The sequence below is a fragment of the Ovis aries genome, chromosome 25 (genome assembly GCF_016772045.2).
Source record: "Ovis aries strain OAR_USU_Benz2616 breed Rambouillet chromosome 25, ARS-UI_Ramb_v3.0, whole genome shotgun sequence".
Lineage (NCBI taxonomy): Eukaryota > Metazoa > Chordata > Mammalia > Artiodactyla > Bovidae > Ovis > Ovis aries.
In genome coordinates this window covers 42,068,595-42,089,195 of record NC_056078.1, presented here as the reverse complement: position 1 = coordinate 42,089,195, position 20,601 = coordinate 42,068,595, and the positions used below count along the sequence as shown (strand labels likewise).

Here is a 20,601-nt window from a genome sequence, read left to right as displayed (position 1 = left end):
GAGGGGCCATATAAGTCATATAAATAAAGATGGTACAGGACTAGAAGCAAAGTCACCAGACAACTGGACCGGAGCTCAGCCATCAGCTTCACTTGCACTCCATCATTCTATGTCCACTGTAGCTCGCTTTTGAAGCTTTTCATCTCCATGTAAGATTCTGTCCATTTGCTCTATTTAAGAGATAACCCTAAGAAGTATCCTGGATTTTGACTAGAATATGACATTTTTTCCACTCAGGAACAATTGAAATACTTGAGGGTGGGGTTCAGAATGAAAAAGCATAAGAAATATAGAAATTCAAAATAGTTGAAATTTCTAATGTGTTGTAATTTGACAAAACAAGACTCCGACTTTGCCAATTTCCTCGCTGAAGGAAATGACTCTTTTCAAATAGCTTGTGCTTATACAGTCCTACCCAGAGCTATTAATGCTATCAATACTTTAGTTATTTGAAACCTGTATGATTAGTTTAAAGTGTCCGAAATACAGGCTAATTCCAGAAAATGGTGCCCTTTCCAAACTGAGGCGCAAATCAGTTGACAGATGAGTGCAGCCCACGCCTGACCTTCTTCCTGCCCTGTCGCTCTGTGCAGGAGGCTTCCGTCACGGTAGAAACTGGAACACACCCAGCAACGGGGGGCAGTGCAGACTGGTGACAGATGAGAGTCTCTCTAATGTCTGATCTTGTTCTTCTGTCCAGTTGCCTCCTGCCCATGGCTACCGCTTATCTACAGGGATGGCAACATGGTCCCATGGCAGGAGGTCCCAGGGCCTTCCATCAGGCACACCCACCACCTGCCTAGGATGTTAACTCTGGCAGTTCACTGCTACGAGCTTCCAGTCCTCATCTGCAAATGGGACTATTGATATCTACCTTGCTGGGTTATTATGAAGATCAAATGATAGAACGCTTGTGGAGTTTTGGAAACTTATAGCAGTAACTGCACCAGTCAGCAAGTGCTTCTCGCGGGGCCACGGATGCTCTGCTCAGTGCCCTGAGTGCTCCTGCACTGCTTCAGCTGGTCCTCACTCATGCCATGGGGAAGACGATACTGTTCTCCCCATACTACACCAAGGAAGCGAAGGATCCCAGAGACTAGATAACTCCCCATGGTCCTGGGACTGTTAAGTGGTGGAGCTGAGGTCTGACCCAAATCTGTCATCCTCAGAGCCTCGTAGAGGAGCTTAGGGAAACCTGGCGGTGATGGTGACAGCAGCGATAATAAAGGGCGGTGACCCAACAAAACCCACCTCTCAGCGCTGCTCTCATGGGCCCAGGAGACCCACATCTCAGCGCATCTCTCAAAGTCCAACAAAACCCACGTCTCAGCGTGGCTCTCACAGGCCCAGGAGACCCATGTCTCAGCACAACTCTCAAGGGCCCATGAAACCCACGTCTCAGCACGGCTCTCAAAGTCCAACAAAATCCACGTCTCAGCGTGGCTCTCATGGGCCCAGGAGACCCACGTCTCAGCACGGCTCTCACAGGCCCAGGAGACCCATGTCTCAGCACAACTCTCAAGGGCCCATGAAACCCACGTCTCAGCACGGCTCTCAAAGTCCAACAAAATCCACGTCTCAGCGTGGCTCTCAAGGGCCCAGGAGACCCACGTCTCAGCGTGGCTCTTACAGGCCCATGAAACCCATGTCTCAGCGTGGCTCTCATGGGCCCATAAAACCCACATCTCAGCGCATCTCTCAAAGTCCAACAAAACCCACGTCTCAGTGCGGCTCTCACAGGCCCATGAGACCCATGTCTCAGTAAAACTCTCAAGGGCCCATGAAACTCATGTCTCAGCGCAGCTCTTACAGGCCCATAAAACCCATGTCTCAGCGTGGCTCTCATGGACCCATAAAACCCACATCTCAGCACATCTCTCAAAGTCCAACAAAACCCACATCTCAGTGTGGCTCTCATAGGCTCATGAAACCCACGTCTCAGCGCGGCTCTCACGGGCCCTCACAATGTGGCTTCAGCCTCCCTCTCCTGCCCCACGCACAGCCTGTCTAGCCACATGGTTTGTCCTAGTCCAGCTGAACTACATCCCCAAATGGCATTGTTATGTGTGCCTCTGTGTCTGACTGTCCTCTCTGTCCCTCCTGTATCTGATCTGACATAGACAAGTCTTTTCTTTAAAGCCTGGCTCCAACGTTGCCATCTCTGTGTGGCTTTCCCTTCCCTCTCTCCCAAGACCCTGTGGGCAAACTTTTATTGCAGTTAGAGTGTTGTCTATCTTCTCCATTCCTCTGAGTACCCACCATCAGATTCAGACGATGCAATCCAGTGACATTTGTCTCTGAATCCCCAGTGGAACCCAATAGGTGTTGAGTAATTGTTCACAGACATTCATGCACAGCGTTGGCTGCCCCAACACAGGCTGGGCTCCACCTCTGGAATACTGGATCTGGCCACCCAGCCTCTGAGTCCCTGCTGTCATGTACACAGCAAATAACCCTCTGCTAAGGCCCGAATGGAAGTGCAGTGATTGCTGGGGAGCGGAGAGGCGTCCAATATTAGTCAGAGATCTAGTCCAGAGCTACATCCCTATGGCAAGGCCCACGTGGCTGTTGAGCATCATGAAAGAGTAAAGGCTTTGCTTCTCAATGAGTTGTTTCTGCCCGGGGCCAACTCAGCTCCAAGAGAACTGAGCTGGACTCCATTTCTGCCTTATGCTTAGGACAGCAACAGTCACAGTAACATTCCTACAGTCTAATTTTAATACTGGTGATGCTACAAGAGGCAAGAAAAAAATTAGCTGGATTATCTGTTTCCAAGAGCAACTCGCAGAGCTAGCATTTTGGAGAGGGGGGGAAAAAAACCCTTTTGGTCTTGATCAGAACACACGCAATGTGGCCACAATTAGAAATAAACCAGACAACCCATATAAGTAGTTAAGCAATTGCTTTCTAAAATGATGCCTGTACCTTGGAGAGCTATCAGTTTCTCACCCATAAGGTAGGAAGAGCCTAGGAGGAACATACAGCGGGTAAAATTATAGGGACCCGCCAGGCCCATCTAACAAGAGATGAGTGGGAACTCACAGTCCATCTTTCTCGTGACGCTGCCATCTACTGAAACCTCCAGCTCCTCTCTCTGTCTCCCACACCTGTGGTCCCAGGGTCAGCTTCATCTCGGCGTTTTCTTGCCTGGGTCTCATTTCACATCTGATTTACTATTCTATTTGTTGCTGTGAGGTTTCCCACCCTCCTTCCAGAAATTAATTACTGCAATTATCCAACTTTTAATAGCTGCTGATTTGGCATCTGCAGGACATTTTTGAGAAAATGCACCGCTACATTTCATTTGCATATTTGAGAGACAGTGCGTGAGAATTAGAATTTTCCTAAATTACTTACTGTGACCTGAATAGAGAAACAGTATCCTACCAAGTGGAAGTCTCATTTGCATACTTAATTTGGCCGATCACCATCGCAGGGTGAGGGAAAGTTCTTCCCCACACACTGATGTGACAACTCAGGGTTTTATCGGGAACCCAGGCTCATCCACAGAGTCTTCATATACCAGGAGACAGAAGGACAGGCCACTGTCTGCTCTGCCTCACTTCGTCGGTCACCAGTGGAGACCTGCAGTAACATGCTCACCAGCAATCAGTTTGATTGCTAACCACCCAAACCACAGGCTTGGTTGCCCCCTTTGCAATTGCATTGCATGGTATGAAATATAGCTAGGGAAGCCAGACATCCTCACAGTAAGGCGATTGCCACTGGGAAAGTGTACAGTGCCAAGATGCATAACCTCACATCAAGAGCTGCAGAGAGGAGAGGTTTATTCATCAAACACAACTTGCCTTTGGGCCGGAAGTGAGTTTTAGATCTCCTTTCACCACCCCCATGATTTTAGAAAGTTGCACAACTTTCTTGAGCTTCAAGCACCTACAAACTGGGGAGAATTTCATGTACTTTAATAACTTGTTATGAATATTGATTAAATAATGTTCCTGGAACAGAGGTAACCCTCCCTGAGTGTTAGTTTCCAACATGCTCCAGGCAGACTCTGTCTTGAACACTAACGTAAAGAAAATGAGGTCCTGGGCTTTAGATAACTAAACGGCTCAAAGACATTTGATTTAGGGCTCAAATAATTTTATCCATCAGTTAGATGTCTGAGGCAAGCATGGTGGCTGGTCTTTAAAGATGCCCCCCAGTAATTCCTCCTTTAGGACACACAAGCCACCCCTCACATCAGTAGAAGAGACATATGTCCCTTCCTGCTGAGTCCAAGCTGAACCTCTGATTCACTTTGACCAACAGAACGCCATGGAAGCGATGCTGGCCTGTTCCGGGCAGGGGTCTCTGGAAGGCCGGGCAGCTTCTGAGTTTGTGCTTTGGGAACCCTGAGCTGCTGCCGCGTGACCTGCTGGAAAATCAGGTGGAGGGATACAGGTAGAGGCCAGATGGAGAGGGCTACGTGGAGGAGGAGTCAGGATCCTCCCAACGGCTTAAACGAAGGGCAAGGCAAAGCCGGACCTGCATCCCCGTGAACTCCCGTTCTCCCGTAGAATCCGCAGCCGTGCAGGGAAAGACCAGGAGCCCTGGCAGCAGGGAGGCCCGCATTTAACACCAGGCCGCCAACTCAGAATCGTCAAACGGCAGATATGTTGTCTGAGACTCAGTTTGCCGCTGGATGAAGTCGGAACAGTGATACTCCCCACTGTGGCGCTAGGGGTAAAGAACCCGCCTGCCAACGCAGGAGAGATGCAGGTGTGATCCCTGGGTCGGGGAGATCCCCTGGAGGAGGGCATGGCAACCCACTCCAGTATTCTTGCCTGGAGAATGCTATGGACAGAGGAGCTGGGGGGGGGGGGGTTCAGTCCATGGGGTCGCAGAGTCGGACACGACTGAAGCGGCTTAGCAGCAGCAGTCAGGGAAAGGGGGTAACACTGGGCCTGCTGCATGCTAGTTGCTCAAGTCACTTCCTTTCACCTGTTGCTAATTCAAATGTACATTGTCCAGGGTTTCCTCAGCTTCTAGTTTCTTTCTTAGAACCTCTAGAGAACGTGTTTTAAAAATTGCGAGCACTTCCTGAGAATCCGTCTTGTTCTGAGGCTTGACACTCTCACTCATACAATCTCGCGCCATCAGTGCCGCTGGGTCAGGAGCTGAGAGATGCCTTGCCTTCCCCATCTTCCCACTCCCTGAATCCTGCTCATCTCAGGGCCTTGAGCTGATCTCACAATAGGTCTCCTGACTCCTTGCTCTTCACACTTCCCCACAGACGCCACCTTAATTGGGCTACCATCACGTGTCACCAGACTGCAGACAAGGCTCTCTACCTCCCTAGGCCACCTTCCAGGCAGCAAGAGAGATTATAATACAAAAGCCTGATGGCGTACCCCTCCACTCAAGAGAGACTTCGTGTTGCCCGTGGGATAAAACCCGCCCCGGCAGGCCTGCGCCTTCCTCCGCCCACCCCATCCGGCCCATGTTCAGTTCTGCTCTTACCCCGGCTGCCTTCAGCAGGCTCATCCCCACCTGGTTAATTGCTACTCATTTTTCAGGGCTCTGCTGAAATGTCACTGTCTGAGAGACGGCTTCCCGGACCTCCACCCTCTTCATCTAATTCAGTTGCTCGGTCATGTCCGACTCTTTGCAATCCTGTGGGCTGCAGCACGCCGGGCTTCCCTGTCCATCACCAACTCCCGGAGCTTGCTCAAACTCCTGTCCATCGAGTCAGTGATGCCATCCAACCATCTCATCCTCTATTGTCCCCTTCTCCTCCCGCCTTCAATCTTCCCCAGCATCAGGGTCTTTTCAAATGAGTCAGTTCTTTGTATCTTTAATTAGGTCTTCCCCTCACTTCCATTCCCATTATTCACTCTCAGCATCCCATTTCCCCCCTCCTTAATATCACTTGTGATGAATTTTAATTCCATATTCATTTGTGAGCTTAGTACTTAGCCTGTCTGCCTCACCACCACCTCCCAGTCCCCACCACAGACGCAGGCTCCTTGGACAGCACTCAGTGCTCATCCCATTAGCCCTGCACATCCTACGCAGCACTGAGCCAGGGCAACAGGCAGTATCCAAGAGATGAACTAATGAATGGGAATTGAAGGGCTCCTGGTCCCACCAATGGCCGGTGCTATGTGCCTCAGTTATACTGGGCTCGCCTCATGAAGGGAAATAATTTCATTCAAGTTTTGCCTGGTTGGTGTTTTTATACGGTCACTTCATCAACAGAATAATCTGTTTTGAGGGGGCCGTGGAAGGGTGGGTAGCACTCAATCAAAGGTCTCAGAACCACTGATACTCCCCTGCAGGGACACTTCATGAGGGAGGCTTTGCTAATACAGAGGACCAGGGGCAAAGGCAAAAAAAGGGAAAGGGAGCCTCTGGCCAGAGGCGCCTAAAAGATCAGTCGTGTGAAAAAGACAAGCCCGTGTGTTCATCAACAAGTACCTGAGGGTGATCTTCGTGGTACAAGCGAGGCAGCAGCTTCACCATGATGCACAGGACCCCGGGCTGCACGATCACAGCATCACTGTCGTCTGTCCTGCAGAGAGACGGAAGCAGGGTGTCAGACTCAAGCTTTATAGTCCCTCTTGCTTTCCACACAGCTTTCTGGATCTCTCGAAGACAGGCCATTTGCAGCCAGCCACTTACTATCTATATGCTATGCTGTGCTGTGCTTAGCTGCTCAGCAGTGTCCAACTCTTTGCGACCCTACGGACTTTAACCCACCAGGCTCCTCTGTCCTTGGGGATTCTCCAGGCAAGAATACTGGAGTGGGTTTCCATGCTCTTCTCCAGGGGATCTTTGAAACCCAGGGATTGAACCCAGGTGTCCTGCGTTGCAGGCAGATTCTTTACCATCTGAGCCACCAGGGAAGCCCAAGAATACTGGACTGGGTAGCCTATACTTTCTCCAGGGGATCTTCCTGACCCAGGAATCAAACCAAGGTCTTCTGCATTGTAGGTGGGTTCTTTACCAGCTGAGCTACCAGGGAAGCCTGTCTATATGACCTTGAACTAATTAATCTGAGAGCTGAGTGACACCATACTTTCTGCATAGAGTCGCAGAACAATGCCATTGTGCACTGACACAGAGCCCAGCACAGAGCTGATGTTCAGCGGAAGTCAGTTTCCTGGACCCCTATCCTCTCTCCACATAGCTGGGAAATGGAGAAGCTCTCATTCTTTATTAAACACACACACACACACACAGGACACTTCTAGCTTCCTTCGAGATGATGTAAGCACTGTCCCACCCACTGAATGCAACTTAAAACCCACATAGAAAGCACGAGCACCTCTCCAAGTACTCTGAAAAGTAAACCGCAGCAGAGAAGGAAACCAAACCAAAAGCATCCTGGGGCTTCCCCATCCAGCATCCTCCGAAATGGGCTTATAGGGAGTAAGAACTGTGTAGCAAGCATGGACAGGACAGACTGACCTCCAAGAGAAGGCTCTATTTCTTTTCTTTTTTTTTATTATTTTAGTTTTTTTTTTTTTTTTTTTTACTTTACAATACTGTATTGGTTCTATTTCTGGTCTAAGGAGCAGGGAAGGAGGCCCCAACAGGTCACAGACCATGGAGGGGAAGCCCTGGAATTTTCTTTGTTGGACTTCTCCATCCATTCTTTCTCACTCATCCTTCAAGAAATCGCACAGCAGCAGCAGCAGTCAGACTGGTATCTGAAATTCTTGGGGAGGGGAAAACTGCTCTCTGATCAGAGGACTTCTGGTCCCAAGAGTCAGGCAAAAATCTCCATTGCTTTTGTCTCTCTTGTTCCTCTCCCTGCTTGGCCCCAGAGACAGAGGCAGCGGTGGGAAGTGCGTGGCACAGCAGATAAACTAAAGCTCTAGCTTTCTAGACAGAGGAGGAAGGAAGGGACCCCAAGGAGCCAGAAAGTGTTGGGAAAATGATAAAGAAGAAGAGATTTAAGAAAGTGAAATCATTAAGTTGTGTATCAACCTCTGGGCTCAATTCTGAGCTGCACATGAGTGCACATTCCAAAGACGTTGAGAACAGAACTCAGGGATAAACTGCCCCCCAAGACTGGCATGGGACAATTAGAAGGCACATCAGCTTGCCCAGTAAAACCTCTGAAAACCAGACTGACACGTGGTCCAAGAAAGGTGGATAAGAATTCGCAGCTTGAACCTCATTGGGTCAATTGCCTGCTAAAACAAAATAATCAGAGGGGGAACTGTAAAGATGGCGGAGGAATAGGACGGGAAGACCACTTTCTCCCTCACAAATTCCTCAAAAGAACATTTCAACGCCAAGCAAACTCCACAAAACAACTTCTGTAGGCTGGCAGAGGACATCAGGCAACCAGAAAAGCAGACCATTGTCTTCAAAAACAGGTAGGAAAAAATATAAAAGACGGAAAAGGAGACAAAGGAGGTGGGGAGGGAGCTCCGTCCTGGGAAGGGAAGCCCATCCCGGGAAGGGAATTTTAAGAAGAGAGGTTTCCAAACACCAGGAAACACTCTCCCTGCCGAGTCTGTGGCGAGCCTTGGAAACACAGAGGCAACATAACAGGAAGGAAAAATAAATAAATAATTAAAACCAAGAGATTACAAGCCCACCAGTAACTCCCCCAGCGGAAAAGCAGCACAGACGCCTGCATCCGCCACTGGGAAGTGGGGGCAGGGCAGGGACGCGCGGGAGGCGCGGGCTGCAGAGCTTTGTAAGAATCGGGCAGGAACGCCCCACGCGCAACCAGAACGATCTAACTTGGGCTAGCAAACCAGACTGTGGGATAGCTACCACGCGAAAAGCTCGAACATAAGACACCGCCAGGACCGAGCACAGAACAAAGGACGGAACGGAAAAGCCGGCTGCAGACCATCCCCCACCGGGGACAGGCAGCCAGAGCCGTGAGGACCGGAAAGGGGCAATTGCAGACCCAGAGAGACTTTACTTACCTAACTGCAAGCAGGCTCCTTTGCTAAGACTTCTGGGGGTGCTGGACAGTCACAGTCTGCCTCACGGGGGGCGCCAGCGGTCCACCCAGAAAGCTGAGCAGCAGCGGCAGAAAAGGTGACAAGCTGCGGCGATCGCGCTCGCCAAACTCCTGAGCTACTCGGACCTGGGAAGGGCACAAAGCGCAGTCCCAGCGGAATCTGTGCCTCTGAGGGCTGCCTGAGCGCCGAACCTGAGTGGCTTGGACCGGGGAAGTGCACGCAGCCTAGGGCCGGCCCCAGACGGTTCCCGGCTGAGCATCGTAGAGCCGGAGCGGTTTGTGCACCGCGAGAAGGGACAGGTCAAGCGGGGCTGAGACACTGCGTGCACACGACAGTGCTATTTGTTTGCAGCATCCCCCCTCCCCACGGCGCGACTGAACTAGTGAACCTAAAAACCAGCAAACAGAAGAAGTTAAACAGAGGGAACCACCTTGGAAGTGATCCCACATGGCCCATAACACCAGAGAAGGGCCAGAAATATTTTACTATTTTTAAAATCATTCCTTTTTTTGTTTGTTTGTTTTTTGTTTAGTTTTTCTTTTTTCTTTTATTTTCTAACTTTTTTAAATTGTTAAGTCTTCTATTTCTCCTCTAATTTTTATTTCTATAACCTACTATTACTATTTAAAAAAAAAAAAGAAAAAGACTTTTTTTTTTTTAAGGCAAACACCATATACAGTCTTTGGATGGTTGTTGGTGGTTTTTTGGTTTTTTTGGTTTTTTTTTTAAATAATTCTTGTTTTTTTTCTTTCTTCCTTTTTCCCTCTGCTTCTTTTCTTTAATATTGTATTTTTGAAAATCCAACCTCTACTCCAGATTTTTAATCTTTGCTCTTAGGTTTTTGTTGTCAATTTTGTACATTTAAAAACCCAAACTTCACTACCCAAGTTTACCTGAGAGCGAGATTACTGGCTTGACCACTCTCTCCTCCTCTGGACTCTCCTTTTTCTCCACCAGGTGGCCTCTGTCTCTTTTCTCCCCCATCTCTTCTCTATCCAACTCTGTGAATCTCTGTGTGTTCCAGACGGTGGAGAACACCTAAGGAACTGGTTACTGGCAGGATTTGTCTCTCTCCTTCTCATTCCTCTCTCTTATCCTCCTGGTCACCTCTGTCTACTTCCTCCCTCTCCTCTTCCCCATATAACTCCGTAAATACCTCTGAGTGGTCCAGACTATAGAGCGCACATAAGGAAGTGACTACTGGCTAGCTTGCTCTCTCCTCTTTTGATCTCACCACATCTCATTCCAGTTACCTCTAACTACCCCCTCCATCTTCTCTTCTCCTTGTAACTCAGTGAACCTCTCTGAGTGTCCCTCAACGTGGAGAAACTTTTCATCTTTAACCTAGATGTTTTATCATCGGTGCTGTATAGATGGAGAAGTCTAGAGGCTACTGTAAAAATAAAACTGAAAACCAGAAGCAGGAGGCTTAAATCCAAAGCCTGAAAATATTAGAGAACTCTTGAATTCAGGGAACATTAAGCAATAGGAGCTCATCAAATGCCTTCATACCTACACCGAAACCAAGCTCCACCCAAGGGCCAACAAGTTCCAAAACAAGACATACCACTCAAATTCTCCAGCAACACAGGAACACTCCCCTGAGCTTCAATATACAGGCAGCTCAAAATTATTCCAAAACTTTTGATGTCTCATAACCCATTACTGGTCACTCCACTGCACTCCAGAGAGAAGAAACCCAGGTCCACCCACCAGAACTCCAACACAAGCCTCCCTAACCAGGAAACCTTGACAAGCCACTGATAGAATCCCACCCACAGTGAGGAAGCTCCATAATAAAGAGAACTCCACAAATTACCAGCATATAAAAAGGCCACCCCAAACGCAGCAATATAACCAAGATGAAGAGACAGAGGAATACTCAGCAGGTAAAGGAACAGGAGAGTTGCCCACCAAACCAAACAAAAGAGGAAGAAGGAGGGAATCTACCTGAGAAGGAATTCCGAATATTGATAGTGAAAATGATCCAAAATCTTGAAATCAAAATGGAATCACAGATAAATAGCCTAGAGACAAGGATTGAGAAGATGCAAGAAAGGTTTAACAAGGACCTAGAAGAAATAAAAAGAGTCAAAATATAATGAATAACGCAATAAATGAGATCAGAAACACTCTGGAGGCAACAAATAGTAGAATAATGGAGGCAGAAGATAGGATTAGTGAAATAGAAGATAGAATGGTAGAAATAAATGAATCAGAGAGGAAACAAGAAAAACGAATTAAAAGAAATGAGGACAATCTCAGAGACCTCCAGGACAATATGAAATGCTCCAACATTCGAATTATAGGAGTCCCAGAAAAAGAAGACAGAAAGAAAGATCACGAGAAAATCCTTGAGGAGATCATAGTTGAAAACTTCCCTAAAATGGGGAAGGAAATAATCACCCAACTCCAAGAAACACAGAGTTCCAAATAGGATAAACCCAAGGTGAAACACCCCAAGACACATATTAATCAAATTAACAAAGATCAAACACAAAGAACAAATATTAAAAGCAGCAAGGGAAAAACAACAAATAACACACAAGACGATTCCCATAAGGATAACAGCTGATCTTTCAGTAGAAACTCTTCAGGCCAGGAGGGAATGGCAAGACATACTTAAAGTGATGAAAGACAATAACCTACAGCCCAGATTACTGTACCCAGCAAGGATCTCATTCAAATACGAAGGAGAAATCGAAAGCTTTACAGACAAGCAAAAGCTGAGAGAATTCAGCACCACCAAACCAGCTCTCCAACAAATACTAAAGGATCTTCTCTAGACAGGAAACACGAAAAGGGTGTATAAACCCAAACCCAAAACAATAAAGTTAATGGTAACAGGATCATACTTATCAATAATTACCTTAAACGTAAATGGGTTGAATGCCCCAACCAAAAGGCAAAGACTGGCCGAATGGATACAAAAACAAGACCCCTCTATATGCTGCTTACAAGAGACCCACCTCAAAACAAGGGACACATACAGACTGAAAGTGAAGGGCTGGAAAAGATATACCACGCAAATAGAGACCAAAAGAAAGCAGGAGTGGCAATACTCATATCCGATAAAATAGACTTTAAAACAAAGGCTGTGAAAAGAGACAAAGAAGGCCACTACATAATGATCAAAGGATCAATCCAAGAAGAAGATATAACAATTATAAATATATATGCACCCAATATAGGAGCACCACAATATGTAAGACAAATGCTAACAAGTATGAAAGGGGAAATCAACAATAACACAATAATAGTGGGAGACTTTAATACCCCACTCACACCTATGGACAGATCAACTAAACAGAAAATTAACAAAGAAACACAAACTTTAAATGATACATTAGATCGGTTAGACCTAATTGATATCTATAGGACACTTCACCCCAAAACAATGAATTTCACCTTTTTTCAAGTGCTCATGGAACCTTCTCCAGGATAGATCACATCCTGGGCCATAAATCTAAACTTGATAAATTCAAAAAAATCGAAATCATTCCAAGCATCTTTTCTGACCATAATGCATTAAGATTAGATCTCAATTACAGGAGAAAAACTATTAAAAATTCCAACATATGGAGGTTGAACAACAAACTTCTGAATAACCAACAAATCACAGAAGAAATCAAAAAGAAATCAAAATATGCATAGAAACTAATGAAAATGAAAACACAACAACCCAAAACCTGTGGGACAGTATAAAACCAGTGCTAAGAGGAAAGTTCATAGCAATACAGGCATACCTCAAGAAACAAGAAAAAAGTCAAATAAATAACCTAACTCTACAACTAAAGCAACTAGAAAAGGAAGAATTGGAGAACCCCAGAGTTAGTAGAAGGAAAGAAATCTTAAAAATTAGGGCAGAAATAAATGCAAAAGAAAAGAGACCATAACAAAAATCAACAAAGCCAAAAGCTGGTTCTTTGAAAGGATAAATAAAATTGACAAACCATTAGCCAGACTCATCAAGAAGCAAAGAGAGAAAAAATCAAATCAATAAAATTAGAAATGAAAATGGAGAGATCACAACAGACAACACAGAAATACAAAGGATCATAAGAGACTACTATCAGCAGTTGTATGCCAATAAAATGGACAACGTGGAAGAAATGGACAAATTCTTAGAAAAGTACAATTTTCTAAAACTGAACCAGGAAGAAATAGAAAATCTTAACAGACCCATCACAAACACGGAAATTGAAACTGTAATCAGAAATCTTCCAGCAAACAAAAGCCCAGGTCCAGACGGCTTCACAGCTGAATTCTACCAAAAATTTCAAGAAGAGCTAACGCCTATCCTACTCAAACTCTTCCAGAAAATTGCAGAGGAAGGTAAACTTCCAAACTCATTCTATGAGGCCACCATCACCCTAATACCAAAACCTGACAAAGATGTCACAAAAAAAGAAAACTACAGGCCACTATCACTGATGAACATAGATGCAAAAATCCTCAACAAAATTCTAGCAATCAGAATCCAACAACACATTAAAAAGATCATACACCATGACCAAGTGGGCTTTATCCCAGGGATGCAAGGATTCTTCAATATCCGCAAATCAATCAATGTAATTCACCACATTAACAAATTGAAAAATAAAAACCATATGATTATCTCAATAGATGCAGAGAAGGCCTTTGACAAAATTCAACATCCATTTATGATAAAAAAAAAAAAAACTCTCCAGAAAGCAGGAATAGAAGGAACATACCTCAACATAATAAAAGCTATATATGACAAACCCACAGCAAACATTATCCTCAATGGTGAAAAATTGAAAGCATCTCCCCTAAAGTCAGGAACAAGACAAGGGTGTCCACTTTCACCACTACTATTCAACATAGTTCTGGAAGTTTTGGCCACAGCAATCAAAGCAGAAAAAGAAATAAAAGGAATCCAAATTGGAAAAGAAGAAGTAAAACTCTCACTGTTTGCAGATGACATGATCCTCTACATGGAAAACCCTAAAGACTCCACCAGAAAATTACTAGAGCTCATCAACGAATATAGTAAAGTTGCAGGGTATAAAATCAACACACAGAAATCCCTTGCATTCCTATACACTAATAATGAGAAAGTAGAAAAAGAAATTAAGGAAACAATTCCATTCACCATTGCAATGAAAAGAATAAAATACCTAGGAATATATCTACCTAAAGAAACTAAAGACCTATATATAGAAAACTATAAAACACTGATGAAAGAAATCAAAGAGGACACTAATAGATGGAGAAATATACCATGTTCATGGATCGGAAGAATCAATATAGTGAAAATGAGTATACTACCCAAAGCAATTTACAAATTCAATGCAATCCCTATCAAGCTACCAGCCATATTTCTCACAGAACTAGAACAAATAATTTCAAGATTAGTATGGAAATACAAAAAACGTCGAATTGCCAAAGCAATCTTGAGAAATAAGAATGGAACTGGAGGAATCAACTTGCCTGACTTCAGGCTCTACTACAAAGTCACAGTCATCAAAACAGTATGGTACTGGCACAAAGACAGACATATAGATCAATGGAACAAAATAGAAAGCCCAGAGATAAATCCATACACATATGGACACCTTATCTTTGACAAAGGAGGCAAGAATATACAATGGGGTAAAGACAATCTCTTTAACAAGTGGTGCTGGGAAAACTGGTCAACCACTTGTAAAAGAATGAAACTAGATCACTAACACCGCACACAAAAATAAACTCAAAATGGATTAAAGATCTAAATGTAAGACCAGAAACTATAAAACTCCTAGAAGAGAACATAGGCAAAACACTCTCAGACATAAATCACAGCAGAATCATCTATGATCCACCTCCCAGAATTCTGGAAATAAAAGCAAAAATAAACAAATGGGATCTAATTAAAATTAAAAGCTTCTGCACAACAAAGGAAACTATAAGCAAGGTGAAAAGACAGACGTCTGAATGGGAGAAAATAATAGCAAATGAAACAACTGACAAACAACTAATCTCAAAAATATACAAGCAACTTCTGCAGCTCAATTCCAGAAAAATAAATGACCCAATCAAAAAATGGGCCAAAGAACTAAATAGACATTTCTCCAAAGAAGACATACGGATGGCTAACAAACACATGAAAAGATGCTCAACATCACTCATTATTAGGGAAATGCAAATCAAAACCACAATGAGGTACCAATTCACACCAGTCAGAATGGCTGCGATCCAAAAATCTGCAAGCAATAAATGCTGGAGAGGGTGTGGAGAAAAGGGAACCCTCCTACACTGTTGGTGGGAATGCAAACTAGTACAGCCACTATGGAGAACAGTGTGGAGATTCCTTAAAAAATTGCAAATAGAACTACCTTATGACCCAGCAATCCCACTTCTGGGCATACACACTGAGGAAACCAGAATTGAAAGAGACACATGTACCCCAATGTTCATCGCAGCACTGTTTATAATAGCCAGGACATGGAAACAACCTAGATGTCCATCAGCAGATGAATGGATAAGAAAGCTGTGGTACATATACACAATGGAGTATTACTCAGCCATTAAAAAGAATTCATTTGAATCAGTTCTGATGAGATGGATGAAACTGGAGCCGATTATACAGAGTGAAGTAAGCCAGAAAGAAAAACACCAATACAGTATACTAACACATATATATGGAATTTAGAAAGATGGTAATGACGACCCTGTATGCAAGACAGGAAAAAAGACACAGATGTGTATAACGGACTTTTGGACTCAGAGGGAGAGGGAGAGGGTGGGATGATTTGGGAGAATGGCATTCTAACATGTATACTATCACGTAAGAATTGAATCACCAGTCTATGTCTGACGCAGGATGCAGCATGCTTGGGGCTGGTGCATGGGGATGACCCAGAGAGATGTTATGGGGAGGGAGGTGGGAGGGGGGTTCATGTTTGGGAATGCATGTAAGAATTAAAGATTTTAAAATTAAAAAATAAAAACTAAAAAAAAAAAAAAAACAAAGTAATCAATGTTCTCCAGAAGATGGCAATGAGTGCCAGAATTCACAACATCAAAAATGTCCAGGATATAATCTGAAGTTACTCAGCTTAGAACAAAGGAGGGAAATCACAATATCTCACATGGAAAAATATAATAGATGCCAAGTTGGAGATGACACAGTGGCTGGAATTATCAGGAAACAGCAAAAATCAGTGAAACTATAAATTGAAAAACAATAGAGGAAAGATGAAGTAAAAGTCTAGTTATTTGAAAAAGTTTTAAAAACTGAAAAACCACCAGCTAAGTTAGCAAAGAAGGAAAAAAGATACAAATTATCAATATTATAAATGAAAGAGAGACTACCATTACACACCCCACAGACATTAAAAGAATAAGAAAACATCACAAATAACTCTGTGCACACAAATCTGACAACCTAGATAAAACAGACCAATTCCTTCAAAGCTACAAAATACCAAAAGTAAGCAAGAAGAAATAAATAAGCAGAACAGTTTTACAACCATTACAAAAACTAAATATGTAGTTTAAAACCTTTCCACAAAGAAAACTCCAGGCCCAGATGTTTCCACTGGTGAATTTTACCGTACATTTAAAAGATAAACAACACCAATTCTATACAACTTCCTTCAAAATAGATAAGAGAACACTTTCGAACGCATTTTGTGAGACCAGTATGACTCTGATATCAAAAGCAGACGAAGCCAGTGCAAGAAAAGAAAACTATCTGCCAACATCGCTTATAAAAACAGGTGTAAAATCTCTACAAACTATTGCGAAAACCAATATAACCATACAAAAAATAAACATGGCATCGTGGCCAATCTGCCTTATCCTGCAAGGCCGGTTCACTGGTCAAAAATGAGTCAATAGAATCTATTATATTATTAAATTTAAGAGAAAAAATATGATCATATGAAGAAAAAAACATTTTAAAAATTCAACATCTGTTCATGGTTTTTAAAAACCTCTCGGTAAAATAGACATAGAAGGAATCATCCATAACTTGGCAATGGACATCTACCAAAGAAACTCAGCTAATAGAATATTTGATACCGAAAGACTGAAGACCTTCTCTTCAGGCTTAAAAACAAGGCAAGTATGTCCTCTCTCACCATTCCTATGCAACATCATGCTGAAACAACGGATTGGAAAGGAAGGTATAAAACTGTTACTATTCACAGACAATATGATTGTCACATAGAATGAAACAATCCCAAGCAATCTATTTAAAAAAAATAAAAGCTCCTAGAAAAAATAAATGAATTAGCATGGACGCACGGTGACATACAGAAATTGATCACATTCCTACTAGAAGTAAACAGGTGGGATACAAAACATTTAAAACATCATTTAAAATCATGCTCCTAAAACATAAGAATAAATCTAATTTTTAAAATGTGCTTGCTCTGTATGCTGAATACTATAGACCTTGATTTTTTTAAAAAATCATAGATTTATATAAATGGAAAAACAGTCTGTTTATGGATTGGAATACTCAGTGTAGTTAAGGTCTTAATCCTCTCCAAATTCATCTATAGATGCTGTTTAATACAATTCCAATCAGAATCCCAGCAGGATTTTTGTAGGCATAGGCAAACTGATTGTTAAATTTCAACCTGTGAAAGACATTTTAAAAATGAAATGAAAAGTTATAGACTGGGAGAAAATATTTGCATCCACACAATGGAATACTACTCAGTAATAAAAATGTAAGAACTGCTGATACAACAAGCTGGATAGATCTCAAAGGCCTTGTGCGGAGTTTAAAAAGCTAGCTTCAAAAGGCTACACACTTGTGCTTGTGTTTACATGTTATTCTGAAAAAGACGAAGCTAAAGGAGTAGATCAGTGGTTGCCTGGGGTTAGGGGTTGCGAAAGGGTTTCATTGTGAAGGGACAGCACTCAGAACTGTCTGAAGGGGTGGGACTGTTTGTTCATATCCTGATTGTGGTGGCGGTCACAAGACGCTACACATGACTTAAGACCCACAGGCCTCTACACCAAGAAAAAGACTTGGACTGCATGCTAATTGGGAAAACAGCAATACAAAGAAAAACACAGGAAAAAATCACGAGATGAATCCTGAATCATAAACACTTGATTTTCAAACATCTTGCCTCTAGCTTGCTTTTACAACCCACAATGATATTGTTCTTGGCACCACCAGCCCCCAAGAATGGCTAAGGTGCCAGGAGTGCTTCTAACACTTGGTGTTAATTTATCCAGTTCAGTATTGAACAAATATTTGTTGACCTAAGTATCTTCCTGGCATGCTGGATACATCTATAAGCTAAACAGAGTAAAACCCATACCTGATAAGTGAGAAGGGTACAGACAATAAAGGTAAATGTAATAAATAGGTAGATGGCAAATAATAAAAATTACTATTGCTATATAAGTTTTACTATAAGTAGTATTGTAAAATATATACTAAATGCATGTCATATATTATCATATGGTATATTTAATAATGTAATAGAATAATAAAAAAGAAATTACATATTATGAAGAAAGATGATAAATGTTATGGAAAAAACAGAAAAGAGAATTTAGAACATTGGGTGTAAGAGGGAAAAAATTTACAATTTTAACTTGAGTGGTAAAGTTGGCTTCTTTGGAAAGGTAACATTTGGATGGCCTTGACGAAGGGGATGCAGATATCCAGAGGAAAAGCATTTTAAGCAAAGAGGATAGTCAGTGCAAAAGCCCCCAAAGTGGGGGTATGTCTGACCTGTTCGAGGAGCAGCAAGGAAGCCCACATTATTCCTCCAATACTAAAGCCACACAAAGAAAAGAAAATTACAGACCAATATCCCTCATTAATATACATGCAAAAAACCCTCAACAAAAAACTAGCAAAACAAATCCAACAGCCTCGGACTATATACCATGATTTAGTGGGATTCATCCCAGGAAAGCAAGAGTGGTTCAACACTAAAAAACAGTCAGTGCAGCACACCACATTAATAAACAAAGGAAAAAAAGGACCACCTCAAATGATAGAGGAAAAACATTTGACTATATTCAATACCCTTTCATGATTTAAAAAGTCACTTGACCCAATGTCCCGTCCACCTTCTCCAGACCCACACTGTGGACTGGCTGGCCTAGAAGTACGTCATCCATCCCAGGTGGGAGGATCTGGGAAATACCGGAGACGTCCAGCTTGATTCATCACCATGGCAGCTGCCACTTATTGAGCTCTACTGCAGTGTGCGTGTGTGTGTGTGAGTGTGTGATGCACGCTATGAGGGGGGGGTGTGTGTGTGCTTCATGGGTATTACATATTCTGTATTTTGGAAGCCACAGTATATATTTGGTATTTATATAATATGTATCTTCTGTTTTATAAAAAATGTTACTACATCACTGGAAAAGAATCTGTCTGCAATGGGGGAGATCTGGGCTCGATCCCTGAGTTGGGACAACCCCCTGGAGAAGGAAATGGCAACCCCCTCCAGTATTCTTGCCTGGAGAATTCCTTGGACAGAGGAACCTGGTGAGCTACAGTTCATAGGGTGGCAAAGCATCAGACATGACTGAGCGACTGACACGCACACCCACAATGCTTCTGAAGAGCAAAGCACGGTCCCTGGGCACAAGCGCTCAGTAAACAGCAGCTGTGATCACGGCTCCTGAAGGCAGCATCCTCTCCAGTGCTCACCACACAACAGCCCTCCATGCGGACACTCTTACTATCCCTCATTCAAACTAAGAAATCAAGGCACAGCGCGAGGAAGTCAAATCTCAAGGAGCACGGCCACTGAGGTGTAGAATACACAGGCCTGAGCCTAAGGCCCACAGCTTTCGTCTTCCTCCTGGAGACCGGGGCCCACTGTATAGACACAGCTGAGCCCAGTCGCTTGCCCAGGGGGATGCCAAGCGTCGGTGGAGGGCACAGGTGAGCACCCTGTCCCCCGTGTCCAGCCCACTGCCCTGTCCTTTACCCTACAGACTCTCTCAGAAGAGGCTGGGGTTGCACTTCCTCTTTTCTAACCATTAGGGAAGGTCAAGGGTGATGCATTTATTTTAATGAGAAAAAATTGTTCTATTTATGAAATCTGACTCTCATACATTTAAAAATTACTCATTGTAAAATCAGGATGATATTCGACACAAGAGTTATCTATAAGGAATCAGGCCTGATGCCATCAACAAGCTAGTGCCCAAACCTTAAATTGCAGGCTATCGTGTCAGAACATTTAGCAGATCATCACTATTACTGTGGGAGTATCCGGAGAAAGCAGGACAAACACACACACACACACACCCACACACACGCGCAGAGGCTTTGAAGGCAGACACCAGCACCATGGTACTGTGAAACGCTCCCTTTGTTTCTCTTGCTTCCGTACAACATTCATACGTGCACAAAGCTTCCCGTGCTCACCCCACCAGGATGCTGCAGAGACCCACACATCTGTGTATCTGAAGGCGGGTGAATGGGATCACGTAGAGGAGGCAGGGTTAGTCACTCAGTCATGTCCAACTCTGACTCCATGGACCACAGCCCACCAGGCTCCTCTGTCCATGCGACTCTTCAGGCAAGAATACTCCAGGGAGAGCAGCCAGAACCAGGGACACAGGCAGTGCTGGGGCCCTGGCCCCACCACAGCCACAGCCGCCGAGCCCGTAGCTTCAGCTGGTTGCAGCGACAGAGGTGGCACACAGGTCATAGGCCTCCAGCCACAGC

At 43.8% G+C, this 20,601-nt stretch overlaps 1 protein-coding gene across 7 annotated transcripts in view; it reads right to left on the bottom strand.

The window, feature by feature from the left end:
• Positions 1 to 20,601, bottom strand: part of WDFY4 (WDFY family member 4) — a 267,801-nt gene that overhangs the window by 178,846 nt on the left and 68,354 nt on the right. For all 7 annotated transcript variants that reach the window (XM_042241016.2, XM_042241015.2, XM_042241018.2 and 4 more), the window contains exon 13: positions 6,421 to 6,514. In XM_042241016.2, the coding sequence (XP_042096950.1) occupies positions 6,421 to 6,514 (94 nt within the window). The remainder of the gene's footprint in view (positions 1 to 6,420; positions 6,515 to 20,601) is intronic.